Here is a 23,049-nt window from a genome sequence, read left to right on the forward strand (position 1 = left end):
GCACTTACTCAGCAATAACCTGCTAACTGACGCCCAGTTTGGGTTCCGCCAGGGCCACTCAGCTCCTGACCTCATTACAGCCTTGGTCCAAACATGGACAAAAGACTCAAGAGGTGAGGTGAGGTGAGAGTGTCTGCCCTTGACATCAAGGCAGCATTTGATCGAGTGTGGCATCAAGGAGCCCTAGCAAAACTGAAGTCAATGGGAATCAAGGGGAAAACTCTCCATTGGTTGGAATCATACCTAGCACAAAGGAAGTTGACTGTGGTTGTTGGAGGTCATTCATCCCAATCACATGACATCACTGCAGGAGTTCCTCAGGGCCGTGTCCTAGGCCCAACCATCTTCAGCTGTTTCATCAATGACCTTGGGATGTGGGGATGTTCACTGATGATTGCACACTGTTCAGCACCATTCGAGACTCGTCAGATACTGACGCAGTCCGTGTCCATATGCAGCAAGACCTGGACAACATTCAGACTTGGGCTGACAAGTGGCAAGTAACATTCGCACCACACAAGTGCCAGGCAATGACCATCTCCAACAAGCGAGACTCTAACCATCTCTCCTTGACATTCAATGGCATTACCATCGCTGAATCCCCCACGATCAACATCCTGGGGGTTACCATTGAGCAGAAACTGAACGGGACCAGCCATATAAATACTGTGGCTACAAGAGCAGGCCAGAGGCTGGGAATTCTGTGGCGAGTGTCTCACCTCCTGACTCCCCAAAGCCTTTCCACCATCTACAAGGCACAAGTCAGGAGTGTGATGGAATACTCTCCACTTGCCTGGATGAGTGCAGCTCCAACAACACTCAAGAAGCTCGACACCATTCAGGATAAAGCAGCCCGCTTGATTGGCACTCCATCCACCACCTTCAACATTCACTCCCTCCACCACCGGCGCACTGTGGCTGCAGTGTGTACCATCTACAAGATGCACTGCAGCAACTCGCCAAAGCTCCTTCAACAGCACCTTCCAAACCCGCGACCTCTACCACTTAGAAGGACAAGGGCAGCAGACGCATGGGAACATCACCACCTACAAGTTCCCCTCCAAGCCACACACCATCCTGACTTGGACCTGTATTGCCGTTCCTTCACTGTCGCTGGGCCAAAATCCTGGCACTCCCTTCCTAACAGCATTGTGGGTGTACCTACACCATATGGACTGCAGCGGTTCAAGAAGGCGGCTCACCACCATCTTCTCAAGGGCAATTGCGGCGCTCGAGCTGCAGGTGGATGAATTTTGGAGCATGCGCGATGCTGAGAGGCTCGTGGATAGCACGTTTAGCGAGTTGTTCACGCCTCAGGGCAGGGCGGCACAGGGGGTGACCATCAGGCGGAGCAACAAAGGCAGGCAGGTAGTGCAGGGAACCCCTGCGGGCATCCCCCTTTCAAACAAGTATACCGCTTTGGATACTGTTGAGGGGGATGACTCACCAGGGGAAGGCAGCAGCAGCCAACTTCCTGGCACTGGGGGTGCTCCTGCTGCCCAGGAAGGGGGGAAAAAGAGTGGGAGAGCAATAGTGGTAGGGGATTCTATAGTAAGGGGAACAGATAGGCGTTTCTGTGGCCGTAGACGTGAATCCAGGATGGTTTGTTGCCTCCCTGGTGCCAGGGTCAAGGATGTCACTGAGCGGCTGCAGGGCATTCTGGAGGGGGAGGGTGAACAGGCAATGGTCGTGGTCCACATTGGTACCAACGACATAGGTAAAAAGAGGGATGAGGTCCTGCATCAAGAATTTAGGGAGCTAGGTAACAGATTAAAGAGCAGGACCTCAAAGGTTGTAATCTCTGGATTACTCCCAGTGCCACGTGCTAGTAAGTATAGGAATGGGAGGATAGAGCAGATGAATGCGTGGCTAAAGAGTTGGTGTAGGGGGGAGGGTTTTACTTTCCTGGATCACTGGGCCTGCTTCTGGGAAAGGTGGGACTTGTACAAGTCGGACGGGTTGCACCTGAACCAGAGCGGGACAAATATCCTTGCGGGGAGGTTTGCTAGCACTGTTGGGGGGGGTTTAAACTAACTTGGCAGGGGGATGGGATACAGAGGGGAGCTGAAATAGGGGGGGATGTGCTGCCAATTATAGAGAAAAAAACAAGTCAGCTTGGTAGACAGGGCAAATATATAAGGGCAAGGCTGGATGGCATCTATTTTAATGCAAGGAGTCTTGCGAATAAGGTGGATGAACTGAAGGTGTTGATAAACACATGGGAGTATGATATTGTTGCTATCACGGAGACATGGTTGAGGGAAGGGCAAGACTGGCAGCTCAATATTCCGGGGTACAGAATCTTCAGGCGAGACAGAGGGGGAGGTATAAGAGGAGGGGGTGTCGCAATATTAATTAAGGAGTCAATTACTGCAGTAAGGAGGGATGATATATTAGCAGGGTCCTCTAATGAGGCCATATGGGTGGAGCTTAAAAACAAAAAGGGGGCAAGCACTTTGCTGGGAGTGTACTATAGGCCTCCAAACAGTCAGGGGGAGATAGAGGAACAGATATGTAGGCAAATCTCAGAGAAATGTGCAAATAATAGGGTAATAATAATGGGGGATTTCAACTTCCCCAATATTAACTGGGATAGTCAGAGTGTGAAAGGCTCAGAGGGTGTAGAATTCTTAAAGTGCATCCAGGAGAGCTTTTTGAGCCAGCATGTAGAAAGTCCTACAAGAGAGGGGGCGGTACTGGACCTAATTCTCGGGAATGTGGCCGGCCAAGTGGAAAAAGTGCTAGTAGGTGAGCACTTTGGTGATAGTGACCATAATATGGTAAGATTTAAGGTGGCCATGGAAAAGGACAGGGATGGGCCGGAAATAAAGGTTCTAAATTGGGGGAAGGCCGATTTTAATAGGATAAGGCAGGATCTGGCCAAAATGGACTGGGATCAGCTACTTGTAGGAAAATCCGCATCGGAGCAATGGGAGGCTTTCAGAAGGGAGATTGAGAACATACAATGGCAACATGTTCCCGTAAAGGTCAAGGGTGGTTCCAAAAACCACAGGGAACCTTGGATGTCAGGGGATATACGGGAATGGATTAGGAAAAAAAGGAGGGCTTTTGGTAGATACAAAAGGCTAAAGACGGAGGAAGCCCTAGAGGAGTACAAAAAGTGCAGGGGGATACTTAAAAAAGAAATTAGGAGATCAAGGAGGGGCCATGAAATAACACTGGCAAGCAAAATAAAGGAAAATCCGAAGATGTTTTATAAGTATATTAAGGGTAAGAGGATAACTAGGGAAAAAATAGGGCCCATTAGGGACAAAAGTGGCAATCTGTGTGTGGAGCCGGAAGATGTAGGAGGGGTTCTGAATGAATTTTTTGCGTCTGTTTTCACTATGGAGAAGGACGATGTAGACATAGAAATAGGGCGGGGGGACTGTGATATGCTCGAACATATTAACATCGAGCGGGGGGAGGTATTGGCGGTTTTAGCTGGCCTAAAAATGGATAAATCCCCAGGCCCGGATGAAATGTATCCCAGGCTGCTGTGTGAGGCAAAGGAGGAGATTGCGGGGGCTCTAACACATATATTCAGGACCTCTCTGGCCACAGGGGATGTGCCAGAGGACTGGAGAACCGCTAATGTAGTACCATTATTCAAGAAGGGTAGTAGGGAAAAACCGGGGAACTACAGGCCAGTGAGCCTAACATCAGTGGTAGGAAAATTATTGGAAAAAATCCTGAGGGACAAAATGTGTCTCCACTTGGAGAGGCAAGGATTAATCAGGGATAGTCAACATGGCTTTGTCAAGGGAAGATCATGTCTGACTAATTTGATTGAATTTTTTGAGGGGGTGACTAGGTGTGTGGATGAGGGTAACGCAGTGGATGTGGTATACATGGATTTCAGTAAGGCCTTCGATAAAGTCCCGCACAGGAGACTGGTCAAGAAGGTAAGAGCCCATGGAATCCAGGGTGCCTTGGCACATTGGATACAAAACTGGCTTAGTGGCAGAAGGCAGAGGGTGATGGTCGAAGGTTGTTTTTGTGACTGGAAGCCTGTGGCCAGTGGGGTACCACAGGGATCGGTGCTGGGTCCCTTGCTGTTTGTGGTCTACATTAATGACTTGGATATGAATGTAAAGGGTATGATCAGTAAGTTCGCGGATGATACAAAAATTGGTAGGGTGGTAAATAGCGAGGAGGGTAGCCTCAGTCTGCAGGACGATATAGATGGGTTGGTCAGATGGGCGGAACAGTGGCAAATGGAATTTAACCCGGAAAAGTGCGAGGTGATGCACTTTGGGGGGACTAACAAGGCAAAGGAATACACAATGAATGGAAAGACCCTAGGCAAGACGGAGGGTCAGAGGGATCTGGGTGTGCAAGTACACAGATCCCTGAAGGCGGCGGAACAGGTGGATAAGGTGGTAAAAAAGGCATATGGGATACTTGCCTTCATTAGCCGAGGCATTGAATATAAGAGCAAGGAGGTTATGATGGAGCTGTATAAAACACTGGTTAGGCCACAGCTGGAATATTGTGTGCAGTTCTGGTCGCCACACTACAGGAAGGATGTGATCGCGTTAGAGAGGGTGCAGAGGAGGTTCACCAGGATGTTACCAGGGCTGGAGCGCTTCAGCTATGAAGAGAGACTGGGCAGGTTGGGTTTGTTTTCCTTGGAGCTGAGGAGGCTGAGGGGGGACATGATTGAGGTGTACAAAATTATGAGGGGCATAGATAGGATGGATGCTGAGGAGCTTTTTCCCTTAGTAGAGGGGTCGATAACTAGGGGGCATAGATTCAAGGTAAAGGGCGGGAGGTTTAGAGGGGATTTGAGAAAGAACTTTTTCACCCAGAGGGTGGTTGGAGTCTGGAACTCACTGCCTGAAAGGGTTGTGGAGGCAGAAACCCTCACAACATTTAAGAAGCATTTGGATGTGCACTTGAAATGCCATAGCATACAAGGCTACAGGCCAAATGCTGGAATATGGGATTAGATTAGACAGGGCTTGATGGCCGGCGCGGACACGATGGGCCGAAGGGCCTCTATCCGTGCTGTATTACTCTATGACTCTATGACTCTAATTAGGGATGGGCACTAAATGCAGGCCTAGCCAGCGACACCCACATCCCATCGATGAATTAAAAAAAAAATGCTGTGGGGCAGGGGGCGGGGCAGTAGGTTTTTGTTTTTGACTGCTTTAGTAGTGAGCATAGACATGATGGGTTGAATGGCCTCCTGAGCTGTAAATTGCTGGTTGCTGTGGTTAGAAAAGAAAAACTGAGCGCATAAAAGTAATCTACAAAAGAATAGCGCGTATATTGTGACTTATTTCAGGAGTTGGTTAATGTGATATCTACTTCAAATATATTGCTGCTATATATTTGCTTATGTTCAGCAGTAGTTAAAATCTAACTGGTCAAAATCATTGGCAAAAGATCTAAAGGGGAGATGAGGAGAATTTCTTTCACTGAGTTGCCAGGATCTGGAAGGCTGAACCTGAAAAGGTGGTGGAAGCTGATTCCATTCGTAATTTTAAAAGGGAGTTGGACAAGTACTTGAGGATGAGCAACTTAAAGTTATGGACATGGTGAGGATGAGGGACTAAGCACAACTGCTCTTTCAAAGATCCAGCACAGACACAGCAGGCTGAATGGCCTCCTTCTGTGCTGTAAGTTTCTAATAATCTAGTTTGGATGCTGATGTTTTGTTGCTTTCTGAAAATGGAAGAAAATTGTTGTGGAGGATAGGATAAATGGGGTCAGTGCACTTGAGACTGTAGGGAACTAAGACACACCTTTTAATATTAAACATAAGAACTTAAGTAGGAGCAGGAGTAGGCCATACGGCCCCTCGGGCCTGCTCCGCCATTCAATAGGATCATGGCTGATCCGAATCTAGACTCGCGTCCACTTCCTTGCCCTCTCCCCGTAACCCCTAATTCCCTTAGGCATCTGGAGTAAAAGGCATAAAAACAACAATAACTTGTATTTATATCGCACCTTTAACACGGTAAAACGTCCCAACGTGCTTCACGGGAGTGATTATCAATCAAAATTTGACACCGAGCCACATGAGATATTAAAACAGATGACCAAAAGCTTAGTCAAAGAGGTAGGTTTTAAAGGAGCGTCTTAAAGGAGGAGAGAGAGAAGTAGAGAGGCGGAGAGGTTTAGGGAGGGAATTCCAGAGCTTAGGGCCCAGGCAGCTGAAGGCACGGCCACCAATGGTGGAGCGATTAAAATCGGGGATGCTCGAGATGCCAGAATTCGAGAAGCGCAGAGATCTGAGGGTTGGGGGGCTGGAGGAGATTTGAGATAGGGAGGGGCAAGGTCTCGGAGGGCTTCTTGTAATGACAATTTGAGGCTATTGTGTTGGAAGTCAATGCACATAATATTGGTCTGTGGAAAACTGTTTTTATCTAAAAAAAAAAAATCTTTAATAAAGAAGAAAAACGTTAGAATAATTCATTTGAGATTTTCTGGCTATTCTGATTCTACAAAATTAGATGAATTTGTATGGTTATTGGAAAATTAACTTTGATTTCAGACCTTTTGAGAAGATGCTAACTTTGTCATTTAATTTGACTAGTTTTTAATTTGTGTGAACTGAATTTTCATATCCATATTTTATCAAGTATAGAAAGTTCAGATTGATCCTGATAGCGGTCTGGTGTACACCATGTGGCGAGACGTTCCTGTACCCTTCTACATGTCACTGTACTTCTTTGAGGTTAAAAATCCGCAGGAAATTCTACACGGAGAAAAACCAGTTCTGAATCAGCGTGGGCCTTATGTTTACAGGTATGTGCCTGAGTCAGGATCTTTGTTTTCAATTCCCAAATGACAATCCAGTCATTTAATTAAGAATCTGGGATTTCACATCTGCATTTGATATCTTGTATAAAAGCTAAATATTCAAATTCACTTTGCATGTAGTCTTGTCCGACTGTAACAATTTTTTCTACATTGATCTGTCTTCTAGAGAAGAGCACACTGATACTCTTGTGGCGACAGGGCTGAGCTACTAAAGGAGGACTTTGTGTCTTTCTTCACTAGAGACGAGGATGCTACCAATGTAGCAGTAAAGGAGAAGGCAGTAGCGATATTGGGCAAAAATAAAGATATTATAATCAGGCATGTGCAGCCCGAAAGGGTGGTGGAAGCAGATTCAATAATAACTTTCAAAAGGAAATTGAATAAATACTTTGCAGGGCTCTCTGGGGTAGAGAATTACAAAGATTCGGAACCCTCTGACTGAAGAAATTTCTCCTCATCTTAGACCTAAAATGGCCGACCCTTTATCCTAAGACTATGACCCTGGTTCTAGACTCTCCAGCCAGGGGAAGCCGGTAGCATAGTGGTTATGTTACTGGACTAGTGATCCAAAGGCCTGGACTAATGATCCGGAGACGTGAGTTCAAATTTAAATTCAGTTAATTAAATAAATCTGGAATGAAAAGCAAGTATCAGTAATGGTGACCATGCAACTACTGGATTGTCGTGAAAACCCATCTGGTTCACTAATGTCCTTTAGGGAAGGGAACCTCCTGTCTTACCCGGTCTGGCCTATATGTGACTCTTAACTGCCTTCTGAAATGGCCTAGCAAGCCACCCCATAGACTACTATCTAGCATCGACCTAGGCTTCAATGCCTAGACACAACAAAGGCACACCAGCCCAGTCAACCCTGCAAAGTCCTCCTCACTAACATCTGTGGACTTGTGCCAAAATTGGGAGATCTGTCCCACAGACTAGTCAAGCAACATAGTCATACTCACAGAATTATACCTTTCAGCCAACATCCCAGACTCCTCCTCCTCCTCCTCCACCATCCCCCACCAGAGGCACAGTGGTATACAGGAGGAAGGGAGTGGCCCTGGGAGTCCTCAACATTGACTCCGGACCCCATGATGTCTCATGGTATCAGGTCATGGACAAGGAAACCTTCTGGTTACCATCTACCACCTTCTCTCAGCTGATGAATCAGCATTCCTCCATGTTGAACACCACTTGGAAGAAGTACTGAGGGCAGCAAGGGCACAGAATATACTCTGGGTGGGGGACCAAGAGTGGCTCGGTAGCACTACTACTGACTAAGCTGGTCGAGTCCCTGAAGGACTTAGCTGCCAGACTGGGCCTGCGGCAAGTGGTGAGAGAACCAACATGAGGGAAAAACTGACTTGACCTCGTCCTCTCCAATCTACCTGTCGCAGATGCATCTGTCCATGACAGTATTGGTAGCAGTGACCACCTCACAGTCAACAACAACTTGTACTTATATAGCACCTGTAACATAGTAAAACGTCCCAAGGTGCTTCACAGGAGTATTATAGGACAAAAAAATTTGACAGCGAGCTACATATGGAGAAATTAATACAAAAGCAAAATACTGCAGATGCTGGAAATCCAAAATAAAACAGAAAATGCTGGAAATACTCACTCAGCAGGTCAGGTAGCATCTGTGGAGAGAGAAAAAGAGTTATGTTTCGGGTCGATGACCGACAGCTGCCATGTGAGAAAAAAATAGGGGCAGAGGTTAGGGTCTGAAATTGTTGAACTCGATGTTGAGTCCAGAAGGCTGTAAAGTGCCTAATTGAAAGATGAGGTGCTGTTCCTCGAGCTTATGTTGAGCTTCATTGGAACAGTGTAAGAGGCTGAGGACAGAGAGGTCAGTGGGAGTGGAGCGGAGAATTAAAATGGCAAGCAACTGGAAGCTCAGGGTCACCCTTACGGACTGAACGGAGGTGTTCCGCAAAACGGTCACCCAATCTGTGTTTGGTCTCCCCAGTGTAGAGGAGACTGCATCGTGAGCAGTGAATACAGTATACTAAATTGCAAGAAGTACAAATAAATTGCTGTTTCACCTGGAAGTGTTTGGGGTCCCTGGATTCTGCCAGTGCCATTTAACATAGACATAGAGATAGGAACAGGAGTAGGCCATTCGGCCCTTCGAGCCTGCTCCGCCATTCAATGAGATCATGGCTGATCCTCGTCTGAGATCATAGCTGATCTTACCAGTTCAGTACCCCGTCCCCGCCTTTTCTCCGTAACCCTTAATCCCCTTAGCCTTCAGAAATATATCCAATTCTCTCTTGAAAATATTTATTGAATTAGCCTTCACAGCCCTCTGTGGCAGGGAATTCCACAGGCTCACCACTCTTTGAGTGAAGAAATTCTTCCTCATCTCTGTTTTAAATGATTTGCCCGCTATTTTTAGACTGTGGCCCCTGGTTCTGTGCTCCCTGGCCATTGGAAACCTTCTCTCTGAATTCAGCCTGTCCAGGCCTGCCATAATTTTATATGTTTCGATGAGATCCCCTCTCAATCTTCTAAACTCCAGTGAGTACAAGCCCAAACTATTTAATCTCTCTTCGTAGGTCATTCCCGCCATTCCAGGTATCAGCCTGGTGAATCGCCGTTGCACTCTTTCCATGGCAAGAACATCCTTCCGCAGATGGGGCGACCAAAACTGTACACAATACTCCAGATGCGGTCTCACCAGCACCTTGTACAGCTGTAGTAAGGTATCCCTATTCCTATACTCGAACCCCCTTGATATGAAGGCCAACATACCATTTGCCTTCTTAATCGCCTGTTGCACCTGCATGCTCTCCTTCAGTGACTGGTGCACAAGAACACCCAGGTCCCTCTGCACTTCCCCATCTCCCAATCTATTGCCATTTAGATAATAATCTACCCTCCTGTTTTTACCCCCAAAGTGGATAACCTCGCATTTATCCACATTATAGTGCATCTGCCACGTATCCGCCCATTCCCCCAACCTGTCCAAATCGCACTGTAGCCTCCTGACATCCTCATCAGAGCCCACCCCTCCTCCTAGTTTAGTGTCGTCAGCGAATTTGGAAATATTGCATCCAATTCCCTGATCCAGATCATTTATATATATTGTGAACAGCTGGGGTCCCAGGACAGATCCTTGCGGCACCCCGCTGGTCACTGCCTGCCACTCTGAAAACGAGCCGTTTATTCCAACTCTCTGTTTTCTATCCGCCAGCCAGTTCTCTATCCACGTTAATACTTTGCCCCCAATCCCATGAGCCTTAATTTTGCATGACAATCTTTTGTGTGGAACCTTATCGAAGGCTTTCTGGAAGTCAAGGTACACCACATCCACTGGCTCTCCCCCATCTATTTTACCAGTTACTTCCTCAAAAAATTCCAGCAGATTAGTCAAACACGATTTACCCTTTGTAAATCCATGTTGACTCTGTCCGATCCTTTCCCCATTTGTCAAGTGCTCCGCTATTTTATCCTTAATAATGGACTCTAGCATTTTGCCCACAACCGATGTAAGGCTTACTGGTCTATAATTCCCTGCTTTCTCTCTACCCCCCTTTTTAAATATTGGGGTAACATTAGCTACCCTCCAATCCACGGGTACTGTTCCCGAGTCAATGGAGTTCCGGAAGATGATCCTTAGAGCATCTGCTATCTCCAGGGCCACCTCCTTAAGTACCCTAGGATGTAGTTTATCAGGCCCCGGGGATTTGTCGGCCTTCAGTCCTCTCAACTTACCCAACACCATATCCCTAGAGATACTAATTTCTGTCAGCTCCTCCCTCTCATTAGTCCCTATGTTTGCCGATATTCCTGGGAGGTTATTTGTGTCCTCCTTTGTGAATACAGAACCAAAGTATGAGTTTAATTGGTCTGCCATTTCCTTATTCTCCATTATATATTCTCCCGAATCGGACTGCAGGGGACCGACTTGGGATTTTACCAGTCTTTTTCTCCTGATATACCGATAAAAGCTTTTGCAGTCTGTCTTTATTTTTGCTGCAAGTTTACTTTCGTATTCTATTTTCCCCTTCCTGATTAATCCCTTTGTCCTCTTCTGCTGTATCCTGTACTGCCCCCAATCTTCCGGTCTGGTGCTTTTTTTTGCCAGTTGATATGCCCTTTTTTTTGATTTTATGCTGTCCCTAATTTCCCTCGTTATCCACGGTTGAGTCACCTTTTTAGGTTTATTTTTATGCCAAACCGGTATAAACATGTTCTGGAATTCTTCCATTCTATCTTTGAATGCTTGCCATTGTCTATCCACTGTCAATCCCCCCAGAAACACCACCCAATCAATCTTACCCAATTCCCGTCTCATACCCTCGTAATTCCCTTTATTTAAGTTCTGGACCTTAGTCTCTGATTCAATTTCCTCACTCTCCATCTCGACTGAGAGCTCGATCATATTATGATCGCTCTGACCCAAGGGGCCTCGTACAAGAAGATTGGTGATAAGTCCCTTCTCATTGCACAATACCCAGTCTAAAATGGCCTGATCTCGAGTCGGCTCCTCGACATATTGGTCCAGATAACCGTCCCGAAAACATTCCAGGAATTCCTCCTCCTCAGAATTTTTACTAATTTGGGTAGTCCAATCAATATGTAAATTAAAGTCACCCATGATGACAGCTGTGCTCTTATCGCACGCTTCTCTAATTTCCCTTTTTATGCCTTCCCTCACCTCCATATTACTATTTGGAGGCCTATATATCACACCCACTAACGTTTTTCTCCCCTTGCTATTTCTCATTTCTACCCATACAGATTCCGTTTCATCCGAGTTAATATCCTTCCTTTCCATTGCATTAATCCCCTCCTTTACCAGCAATGCTACCCCACCTCCCCTACCTTTTTGCCGATCCTTCCTAAATATTGTATATCCCTGGATGTTAAGTTCCCAGCCTTGCCCACCCTGCAGCCACGTTTCTGTAATCCCAATCAAATCATACTTGTTTACCTCTATTTCCACAACTAATTCATCCACCTTGTTCCTAATGCTTCTAGCATTAAGATACAAAGCCTTCAGGCTTGCTTTTTTCACACTCTCATTATGAATTAGTTTGGCCCTTTGTGTTTCTCTCCTTTGCTTATTGCTTCTCACCTTTCTACCATCTATTTCTGACTTCATATGACTTCCCTCTTTTCCACTACCTAGGTTCCCATCCCCCTGCCAAATTAGTTTAAATCCTCCCGAACCGTCCTAGAAAATATTACCCCGAGGACATCGGCTCCCTCACAGTTCAGGTTTACACTTCATCTAGAGTCATCTTTTGTTTCCTAACTTGTCCCATTACCATCTCCTTTTGCTTTGCACCATCATCCCTTTTGTCTCTTAATCTCTCCTGCCTTCCATCCTATCACAGACCTTTCCATTTGTTCTTCCCGGCCCCTACACTTACTTAAAAACCTGTTCCATCTCCAACTTTTTCCAGTTCTGATGAAGGGTCATCGACCTGAAACGTTAACTCTGTTTTTCTCTCCAAAGATGCTGCCTGACCTGCTGAGTATTTCCAGCATTTTCTGTTTTTATTTAAGGAGAAATTAAGGCAGGTGACAAAAAGCTTGGCCGGAGGTAGGTTTTAAGGAGCGTCTTAAAGGAGGAAAGAGAGCGCGGCGGAGAGGTTTAGGCAGGGAATTCCAGAGCTTAGGGCCCAGGCAACAGAAGGCATGGCCACCAATGGTTGAGCGATTTTATAATCGGGAATGCTTGAGGGCAGAATTAGAGGAGTGCAGATATCGGGGGTGGGGGTGAAGTTGTAGGGCTGGAGGAGGTTACAGAGATGGGGAGGGGCGAGGCCATGGAGGGATTTAAAAACAAGGATGAGAATTTTGAAATGGAGGCGTTGCGTAACCAGGAGCCAATGTAGGTCAGCGAGCACAGGGGTGATGCGTGAATAGGACTTGGTGCGAGTTAGGACACGGTCAGCCAAGTTTTGGATGACCTCAAGTTTACATAGGATAGAATGTGGGAGGCCAGCCAGGAGTGAGTTGGAATTTTAATTTTTTTTTAAAATTTGTTTACGGGATCAGGGCGTCGCTGGCAATGCCAGCATTTGTTGCCCATCCCTAGTTGCCCTTGAGACGGTGGTGGTGAGCCGCCTTCTTGAACCGCTGCAGTCCGTGTGGTGAAGGTGCTCCCACAGCGCTGTTAGGGAGGGAGTTCCAGGATTTTGAACCAGCGACGATGAAGGATCGGCGATATACTTCTAAGTCAGGATGGTGTGTGACTTGGAGGGGAACTTGGAGATGGTGGTGTTCCCATGCGCCTGCTGCCCTTGTCCTTCTAGGTGGAAGAGGTCGCGGGTTTGGGAGGTGCTGCCAAAGAAGTCTTAGCAAGTTGCTGCAGTGCATCTTGTAGATGGTACACACTGCAGCCACGGTACACCGGTGGTGGAGGGAGTGAATGTTTGAGGTGGTGGATGGGGTGCCAATCAAGTGGGCTGCTTTGTCCTGGATGGTGTCGAGCTTCTTGAGTGTTGTTGGAGCTGCACTCATCCAGGCAAGTGGAGAGTATTCCATCAGACTCCTTACTTGTGCCTTGTAGATGGTGGAAAGGCTTTGGGGAGTCAGGAGGTGAGACACACACTGCAGAATACCCAGCCTCTGACCTGCTCTTGTTGCCACAGTATTTATGTGGCTGGCCCAGTTAAGTTTCTGGTTAATGGTGACCCCAAGGATGTTAATAGCGGGGGATTCGGCGATGGTAATGCTGTTGAATGTCAAGGGTAGGTGGTTAGACTCTCGCTTGTTGGAGATAGTCATTGCCCGGCACTTCTGTGGCGCGAATGTTACCTGCCATTTATCAGCCCAAGCCTGAACATCGTCCAGGTCTAGTTGCATGCGGGCATGGACTGCTTCATTATCTGAGGAGTTGCAAATGGTGCTGAACACTGCAGTCATCAGTGAACATACCCATTTCTGACCTTATGTTGGAGGGAAGGTCATTGATGAAGCAGCTGAAGATGGTTGGGCCTAGGACACTGCCCTGAGGAACTCCTGCAGTGATGTCCTGGGGCTGTGATGATTGACTTTCAACCACCACAACTATCTACCTTTGTGCTAGGTATGACTCCAGCCAGTGGAGCATTTTCCCCCTGATTCCCATTGACTTCAGTTTTACTAGGGCTCCTTGATGCCAGACTCGGTCAAATGCTGCCTTGATGTCAAGGGCAGTCACTCTCTCCTCACCTCTGGAATTCAGGTCCTTTGTCCATGTTTGGACCAAGGCTGTAATGAGGTCGGGAGCCGAGTGATCCTGGCGGAACCCAAACTGAGCATCAGTGAGCAGGTTATTGTTGAGTAAGTGCTGCTTGATAGGACTGTTGATGACTCCTTCCATCCCTTTGCTGATGATTGAGAGTAGACTGATAGGGCGGTAATTGGCCGGGTTGGATTTGTCATGCTTTTTGTGGACAGGACATACCTGGGCAGTTTTCCACATTGTCGGATAGATGCCAGTGTTGTAGCTGTACTAGAACAGCTTGGCTAGAGGCGCGGCTAGTTCTGGAGCACAAGTCTTCAGTGCGATAGCCGGGATGTTGTCGGGGCCCATAGCCTTTTCTGTATCCAGTGCGCTCAGCTGTTTCTTGATATCCCGTGGAGTGAATCGAATTGGCTGAAGAATGGCTTCTGTGATGGTGGCGACCTCAGGAGGAGGCTGATATGGATCATCCACTCGGCACTTCTGGCTAAAGTTGGTTGCAAACGCTTCAGCCTTGTCTTTTGCACTCACGTGCTGGGCACCACCATCATTGAGGATGGGGATATTCTTGGAGCCTCCTCCTCCCGTTAGTTGTTTAATGGTCCACCACCATTCACAACTGGATGTGGCAGAACTGCAGAGCTTTGATCTGATCTGTTGATTGTGGGATCGCTTAGCCCTGTCTATAGCATGCTGCTTCTGCTTTTTAGCATGCATGTAGTCCTGTGTTGCAGGGGAGGGGCGGGGGAGAGGAGGGAGACATGGGAAAGGGAGACATGGGAAGGAGGCGGTCAGCAGCAAACGACTGGTCTACTTTACATTGTAGTGTAATGCAACCGGAATGCTGTTTTTCTGTCTTCTGAGGAAGGTAGGGAAACAGGACTAGTCCAGAGGCATGGACTAATAATCCAGAGCACGCGAATTCAAATCCCTCCAGGGTAGTTTGAGAAATCGAATTCTGCTCAGAAAATCTGGCAATAAAAAGCTGGTTCAGTAAAAGTGACCATGATTGTTGTAAAAACCCAACTGGTTCACTAGTGTCCTTTAGGGAAGGAAACCTGCCGTCCTTACCCGGTCTGGGCCTATATGTGACTCCAGTCCCACACCAATGTGGTTAACTCTTAATTTCCCTCTGAATTTACTGCTGTAGGGATGCTGCTGCTTTCCCAGAGTATGAATGGCTCCAAACTAGTTCCCTAGCACCATGTAATGCATATTAGAACTCCTGCATCATTGCACGTTTGGCCAAATTAGTGTTTGATCCTTGTGCAGTTAGTTATTCTGCCACTGGTGGTATGTGTTTTACTTTCAGCATTGATTATTGGTTCTGATTTACAGAGAGTACAGACAGAAAAGCAACATAACCTTTCACAACAACTACACTGTCTCGTTCCGTGAATATCGGCGCTACCATTTCTGTCCTGAACGGTCAGCTGGTAATGAGAGTGATGAGCTCGTCTTGCCCAATGTGCTTGCCTTGGTATGTATCTGCTTTACACCAGCTCTCTATATACCAATAGGAGTTAAGTTGGAATGTGTAACATGGCTGCAACAGTCTTAAGATGCTGATGACATCCTAAATAGTAAAAGCTTAGCTTTTGTAGAGAGATATTGATGACACAGAACCTACAGTCCAGAAACAGGCTATTTGGTCCAACTAGTCTATGCTGGTGTTTGTACTCCATACTAGTCTCCTCTCACCTAATTACCTCTTCCCCACAGCCCCTCTATTCCCTTCCTCCTCCTGTTTGCATTTAGCTGTCCCTTAATGCATCAATGCTCGCTGCTTCAACCACTCCATGTGGCAGCGAGTTCCTCATTCTTGCAACTCTAAAGAAATTCCTCCTAAATTCTTTATTTGATCTGTTAGTGACTGTCTTATATTTATGCCCCTTGTTCTGGACTCGTCCACAAGTGGATTCTTCCAAAATTCTATAGACTCTGGAACAGTTCCCATGGATTGGAGGGTAGCTAATGTTACCCCACTGTTCAAAAAAGGTGGTAGAGAGAAAACGGGGAATTATAGACTGGTAAGCCTGACATTGGTAGTGGGGAAAATGCTAGAGTCCATTATAAAAGATGTAATAGCAGAGCACTTGGAAAACAGTGACAGGATCGGACAAAGTCAACATGGATTTACAAAAGGTAAATCATGCTTGACTAATCTACTGGAATTTTTTGAGGATGTAACTGGTAGAATAGATAAGGGAGAACCAGTGGATGTGATGTATTTGGACTTTCAAAAGGCTTTCGATAAGGTCCCGCATAAGAGATTAGCGTGTAAAGTTAAGGCACATGGGATTGGGGGCAAGGTACTGACTTAGATAGAGAACTGGTTGGCAGGCAGGAAGCAAAGAATTGGAATAAACGGGTCTTTTTCCAAGTGGCAGGCAGTGACTAGTGGGGTACTGCAGGGATCGGTCCTTGGACCCCAGCTATTCACAATATATATTAATGATCTAGACGAGGGAACTAGATGTAATATCTCCAAGTTTGCAGACATAGAAACATAGAAGATAGGAGTAGGCCATTCGGCCCCTCGAGCCTGCTCCACCATTCAATGCGATCATGGCTGATCATCCAAACTCAGTACCCTGTCCCTGCTTTCTCCCCATATCCCTTGATCCCCTTAGCCTTAAGAAATATATCTAACTCCTTCTTGAATATATTTAAAGAATTGGCCTCTACTGCCTTCTGTGGTAGAGAATTCCACAGGTTCACCACTCTCTGGGTGAAGAAATTCCTCCTCATCTCTGTCCTAAATGGCTTACCCCTTATCCTTAGACTGTGACCCCTAGTTCTGGACTCCCAGACCATGCATAAAAGAATGTGTACTTTTAACCAAAAATCTCTTTTATATTATATGTTATAATGAGACCATGAAAGTCCAGCTCCAGGACCATACTATGCAGGTACCCCCGTATCAACCCCTAAATCTTAGGGTAAGATAGTAGAAGAAGATAGTGGACAAAGGCTTGATAAGCTATGGGTCACATGCCCTGATACTGTATTACCAAGTGACAAAACTGCGAACGGAGGTGTTATCTGCAATGGTAATTCAAGAGGAGGACTGGCCCTGACAGCTAAGTCCATGTTTTGTGATAATCCTTTTACACAACCCCTCGTTTCATCATCAATTACTCAGAAAAGAAAAATTAATAGGACCGCTAAGAAACAAGGAGGGAGAAGTGGAAGACTGTTAAATAAGCATAACTATCATCATGTTAATACCTTTGTATACATGAGTTATTTGTACGCTAAAAGACAGAACCTTGCCAAATGCTGGATATGCAGCCACATCCCTGTGCACGCAGAGGGTGGAATACCTCTAAGGCCCATTCCCTTCGAAATAGAAGAGATGGTGGGGTGGTTATTACAGTCTAATACCACCTGGAATAAGGAGGCAGCCAGTACATTTCAGACCCAAAATAGTTTAAACCCAGATCAATTGGAAAATGAATGGAAAGATGCAGGATACAACCTTATAAAATTTGAAGGGTGGTTTCATCCCCAATATGATAATCAAAGGAATCCAGAGAGTCTATTAGTGACGTCAATGGGAACCGTAAATAAAACAAAAGGAGAAGTCTGTCTGGTAAACGACAATGGAGAAGGATTGATGGTTGGATGGAGTGAGTGCAAATGTAACGACACTTTGACTAAAACTACTACTAAACCACCGGCTGCAGTCAAATGGCCCTGTTGGGGACGGTGGAACCTGTCCACAGTACAAAATTTGACGAGTAAAAAAATCTGGAAAGGAGAACAAGGAATAGGAATGATGCACCAGATATGGAACAAATTTGAAGCCTATAATAACACCTATTTCATCTGTGGGCATAGAGCATACCCTTGGTTACCACAAAATTGGACTGGGTCATGTTATTTGGGATATGTAGTGCCCTATATACATCATATTTCATCTTTGGATAGCCACCCTGGGACACGAGTAAAACGAGCCATTACAGAAACTGAAAGGTTCTTTGCTATAGCACTTCCCTGGTATGGAACAGGAAAGTTAGCAAGAGAATCTGTAAACATGGCAGCAGTGTTGGAACAAATAGCCAATGATACTGCTGATGCTCTTAGTGATGTAAACGCAGAAATGGTGGCTTTGCGCACTGTTGCTTCACAAAACCGCATGGCTCTGGACTATTTGTTGGCAAAAGAAGGGGGCACATGTGCAATCATAAAAACCGAATGTTGCACCTATATTCCAGATAGCTCAGAGAATATCACCAACCTGGTAAACCACATAAAGGAGGCTGTAGAGAAACTACGTCAACCTGAACCGTGGTCCATGTGGGATTGGATTTCAGGGTGGGGAGGAGCACTAGGAAAGCAAATTTTGGAAGTCTTAATTGCAATTGTGATGATAATTCTAATTAGTTTATTGATTGGTTGTTTAAAATTATTGTGTACAAAAGTTCTTTCCTTATTGACGTCAACTCCTCCAGTACCAATGATGTCTGAATATGAGGATATTAAGGGTGAGACCTTTGATGTAGAATTTCTTAAACTTAGCGAAATAGATTGTCCTTAGAAAGGACAAAAGGGGGGAATGAGGAAATCTACATATTATAAGGGGTTAATTTCAGGTGCTTGCTGGGTAAAAGTTTTCAGACTTGACACCGGTCAAGAGTCGATGTGTAACTAGAGCTATTGCACGTACTTGGATTACAGCCAAGAACAGATGTCTGCCCACCTAATGAGAATGTAGAAGTGAAACAATGGGTTCCGTTTGAAGTACCCAGTGACCTGACAACTTGCGACCGTAAGCAAACCTACCCTCCCAATACATGATTAAGATTAAAGAGGACCTCCAGTTACACGATTCATGCCCTGTTATAGATTAACGGTTGACTTATGTGTCCAGGATCCTTCTGTCAATATGTCATAAGACCTGATGATTAATCTAAAATGTATCCTGATAGAGGAACAAAGGAATGTCAATCAAACTTGTTTGTTACACTGTATAAATATGGAACGCTTACGCTGTATCATTGGAATAGTAGCCTCACCCCTTGAGTGGAGGTACTGATTCCCCTTGCAAGCGAAATAAAAGGCCTGTCCATCTGACGAATCCAAGAGTGTATTGAGTCATTACCCAGAGCTAAGAAGTAAGGCACTTCAACACCCTTATCCTTAGACTGTGACCCCTAGTTCTGGACTCCCAGACCATCGGGAACATCCTTCCTGCATCTAGTCTGTCTAGTCCTGTTAGAATTTTATAAGTTTCAATGAGATCCGCTCTCATTCTTCGAAACTCCAGCGAGTACAAGCCCAATCGACCCAATCTCTCCTCGTACGTCATTCCTGCCATCCCAGGTATCAGCCTGGTGAATCTTTGCTGCACTCCTTCCATGGCAAGAACATCCTTCCTCAGATAAAGCGACCAAAACTGCACACAATATTCAAGATGTGGTCTCACCAAGGCCCTGTACAACTGCAGCAAGACATCCTTGTTCCTGTACTCAAACCCTCTCGCTGCGAAAGCCAACATACCATTTGCCTTCCTAATCGCCTGCTACACCTGCATACTTACCTTCAGCGACTGATGCACAAGGACGCCCAGGTCTCATTGCACTTCCCCTTCTCCCAATCTATTGCCATTCAGATAATAATCTGCCTCCTTGTTTTTGACACCAAATTGGATAACCTCGCATTTATCCACGTTATATTGCATCTGCCATGCTTCTGCCCAATCACCCAACCTGTCCAAATCTTCCTGGAGTTTCTCGGCATCCTCCTCACAGCACACACGCCACCCAGCTTTGTGTCGTCTGCAAACTTGGAGATATTACATCTAGTTCCCTCATCCAGATCATTAATATATATTGTGAATAGCTGGGGTCCTAGGACCGATCCTTGCGGGACCCGTTTATTCCAACTCTTTGCTTTCTGTCTGCCAACCAGTTCTCTATCCAAGTCAATACCTTGCCCCCAATCCCATGTGCCTTAACTTTACACGCTAATCTCTTATGCGGGACCTTATCGAAAGCCTTTTGAAAGTCCAAATACATCACATCCACTGGTTCTCCCTTATCTATTTTACCAGTTACATCCTCAAAAAATTCCAGTAGATTAGTCAAGCACGATTTACCTTTTGTAAATCCATGTTGACTTTGTCTGATCAGGTCACTGTTTTCCAAGTGCTCTGCTATTACATCTTTTATAATGGACTCTAGCATTTTCCCCACTACCGATGTCAGGCTTACCGGTTTGTAATTCCCTGTTTTCTCTCTACCACCTTTTTTGAACAGTGGGGTAACATTAGCTAACTGCCAATCCATGGGTACTGTTCCAGAGTCTATCGAATTTTGGAAGATGACCAGCAATGCATCTACTATTTCTTGGGCCACTTCCTTAAGTACCCTAGGATGTAGATTATCAGGCCCTGGGGATTTATCGGCCTTCAATCCCGTCAATTTCTCTAACACCATTTCCCTACAAATACTGATTTCTATCAGTTCCTCCCTTTCATTAGACCCTATGTTCCCCAACATCTCTAGGAGGTTATTTGTGTCCTCCTTTGTGAAGACAGAACCAAAGTATGACGACACAAAGCTGGGTGGGAGTGTGTGCTGTGAGGAGGATGCTGAGAAACTCCAGTATGATTTGGACAGGTTGGGTGATTGGGCAGATGCATGGCAGATGCAGTATAATGTGGATAAATGCGAGGTTACCCACTTTGGTGGCAAAAACAGGAAGACAGATTATTATCTGAACAGCAATAGATTGGGAGAAGGGAAATGCAATGAGACCTGGGTGTCCTTGTGCACCAGTCGCTGAAGGTAAGTATGCAGGTGCAGCAGGCGGTTAAGAAGGCAAATGGTATGTTGGCCTTCGTAGCGAGAGGGTTCGAGTACAGGAACAAGGATGTCTTGCTGCAGTTGTGCAGGGCCTTGGTGAGACCACTCCTTGAGTATTGTGTGCAGTTTTGGTCGCCTTATCTGAGGAAGGATGTTCTTGCCATGGAGGGAGTGCAGCAAAGATTCACCAGACTGATACCTGGGATGGCAGGAATGACGTATGAGGAGAGATTGGGTCGATTGGGCTTATACTCGCTGGAGTTTAGAAGAATGAGAGGGGATCTCATTGAAACGTATAAAATTCTAACCAGTCTAGGCAGACTAGATGCAGGAAGGATGTTTCCGATGGCCGGGGAGTCCAGACACAGGGGTCACAGTCTAAAGATAAGGGGTAAGCCATCTAGGACAGAGATGAGGAGGAATTTCTTCACCCAGGGAGTGGTGAACCTGTGGAATTCTCTACCATAGAAGGCAGTTGAGGCCAATTCATTAAATATATTCAAGAAGGAGTTAGATATATTTCTTGAGGCTAAAGGGATCTAGGGATATGGGGAGAAGGCAGGGACAGGGTACTGAGTTTGGATGATCAGCCATGATCTCATTGAATGGCGGAGCAGGCTCGAGGGGCCGAATGGCCTACTCCTCCTATCTTCTATGTTTCTATATAACATTTTCTCCATATCCACCCTATCAAATCCCTTCATAATTTTAAAGAACTCTGTCGGGTCTCTTGGTCTTCCCTTTTGCAGGGAAAAGCATTTCAGCCTGCTCAATCTTTCCTGATAGTTGCATCCTCTCAATTCTAGCAATATCCTTGTAAATTTTTTCTGCACCTTCTTCAATGCTTCAATATCCTTTTTGTAGTATGGCGACCAGAACTGCACACAGTACTCTGAGTGTGGTCTAACTGAGCTTCGATATAAACTTAACATCCCCTTCCTGCTTTTGTATTCTGTTGCTCTAGAAATGTACCCGAATGCTTTGTTTGCACTTTATAGGCTGAGCAGCTTGTGATGTGTCTCTGCTCCCAGATCGCTCTGCTCCTCCGCTCCATTCCGTTTCTCACCATCCAGGGAATAAGTGGCTCCTCATTCCTCCCACCTCACACTTCGCTATACTGAATATCATTTCCCATTCATCACCAAGCTTGTTTGTCTTCCTGTAGTTTGGTGCAGTCTCCACATTATTAACTGTACCCTCTAATTTGGTGTCATAGAATGATGCAGCACAGAAGGAGGCTATTTGGCCCATTGTGCCTGTGCCAGCTCTTTGGTAGAGCTATCCAATTAATCCCACTCCCCTGCTCTTTCCCCATAGCCCTGTTAATTTTTTCACCTTAAGTATTTATCCAATTCCCTTTTGAAAGTTACGATTGAACCTGCTTCCATCACCCTTCCAAACAGCGCATTCCAGATCAAAACAACAACTCGGTGCAAAAAAAAAAAAAAAAAAATGTTTCCTCGTGTCGCCTCTGGTTCTTTTACCAATCGCCTTAAATCTGTGTCCTCTGGTTACCGACTCTCCTGCCACTGGAAACAGTTTCTTCTTATTTACCGTATCAAAACCATTCATGATTTTGAACACCTCTATAAAATCTTCTCTTAACCTCTCTGCTCTAAGAAGAACAATTCCAGCTTCCCCAGTCTCTCCACATAACCAAAGTCCCTCATCCCTGGGACTATTCTGATCAATCTCCTCTGCACCCTCTCCAAGGCATTGATATCCTTCCTAAAGTATGGTGCCCAGAATTGGCCACAATTCTTCAGCTGTTTTATAAAGGTTTAGCATACTCCAATTTTGCTCTGCCTCTATTTATAAAGCCAAGGATCCCGTATGGTTTTTTTAACGGCCTTCTCCTCGCTGGGTCAAAATCCTGGAACTCCCTCCCTCTGGGAGTACCTTTATGTCACGGACTGCAGTGGTTCAAGAAGGCGGATCACCACCGCCTTCTCGAGGGCAATGAGGGATTGGCAACAAATGCTGGCCTTGCCAACGACGCCTACATTTTTTTAAATTTGTTCATGTGATATGGGCGTCGCTAGCAAGGTCAACATTTGTTGCTCATCCCTAGTTGCCCTTGATGACATGAATGAATAAAAAAACAGTAAGAGGAGATTTGATAGAGGTGTTCAAAATCATGAAGGGTTTTTATAGCATAAATAAGGAGAAACTGTTTCCAGTGGCAGAAGGGTCGAGAACCAGAGGACACAGATTTAAGGTGATTGGCAAAAGAACCAAAGGCGAAAAGAAAAAGCTTTTTTATGCAGCAAGTGGTTA

At 45.7% G+C, this 23,049-nt stretch overlaps 1 protein-coding gene across 6 annotated transcripts in view; it reads left to right on the top strand.

The window, feature by feature from the left end:
• The window catches only part of scarb1 (scavenger receptor class B, member 1), a 139,423-nt gene that overhangs the window by 10,491 nt on the left and 105,883 nt on the right, over window positions 1-23,049 (top strand). For all 6 annotated transcript variants that reach the window (XR_015081778.1, XR_015081779.1, XM_086011812.1 and 3 more), the window contains exons 3-4: window positions 6,599-6,759; window positions 15,299-15,440. Coding sequence is in view for 4 of the 6 variants with exons in the window: in XM_086011812.1 (XP_085867938.1) it covers window positions 6,599-6,759; window positions 15,299-15,440 (303 nt within the window). In the remaining 2 variants the exon portion in view is untranslated. The remainder of the gene's footprint in view (window positions 1-6,598; window positions 6,760-15,298; window positions 15,441-23,049) is intronic.

This window comes from Somniosus microcephalus, chromosome 19 (assembly GCF_052327205.1).
Source record: "Somniosus microcephalus isolate GS21.2 chromosome 19, FLI_Smic_1.0, whole genome shotgun sequence".
Lineage (NCBI taxonomy): Eukaryota > Metazoa > Chordata > Chondrichthyes > Squaliformes > Somniosidae > Somniosus > Somniosus microcephalus.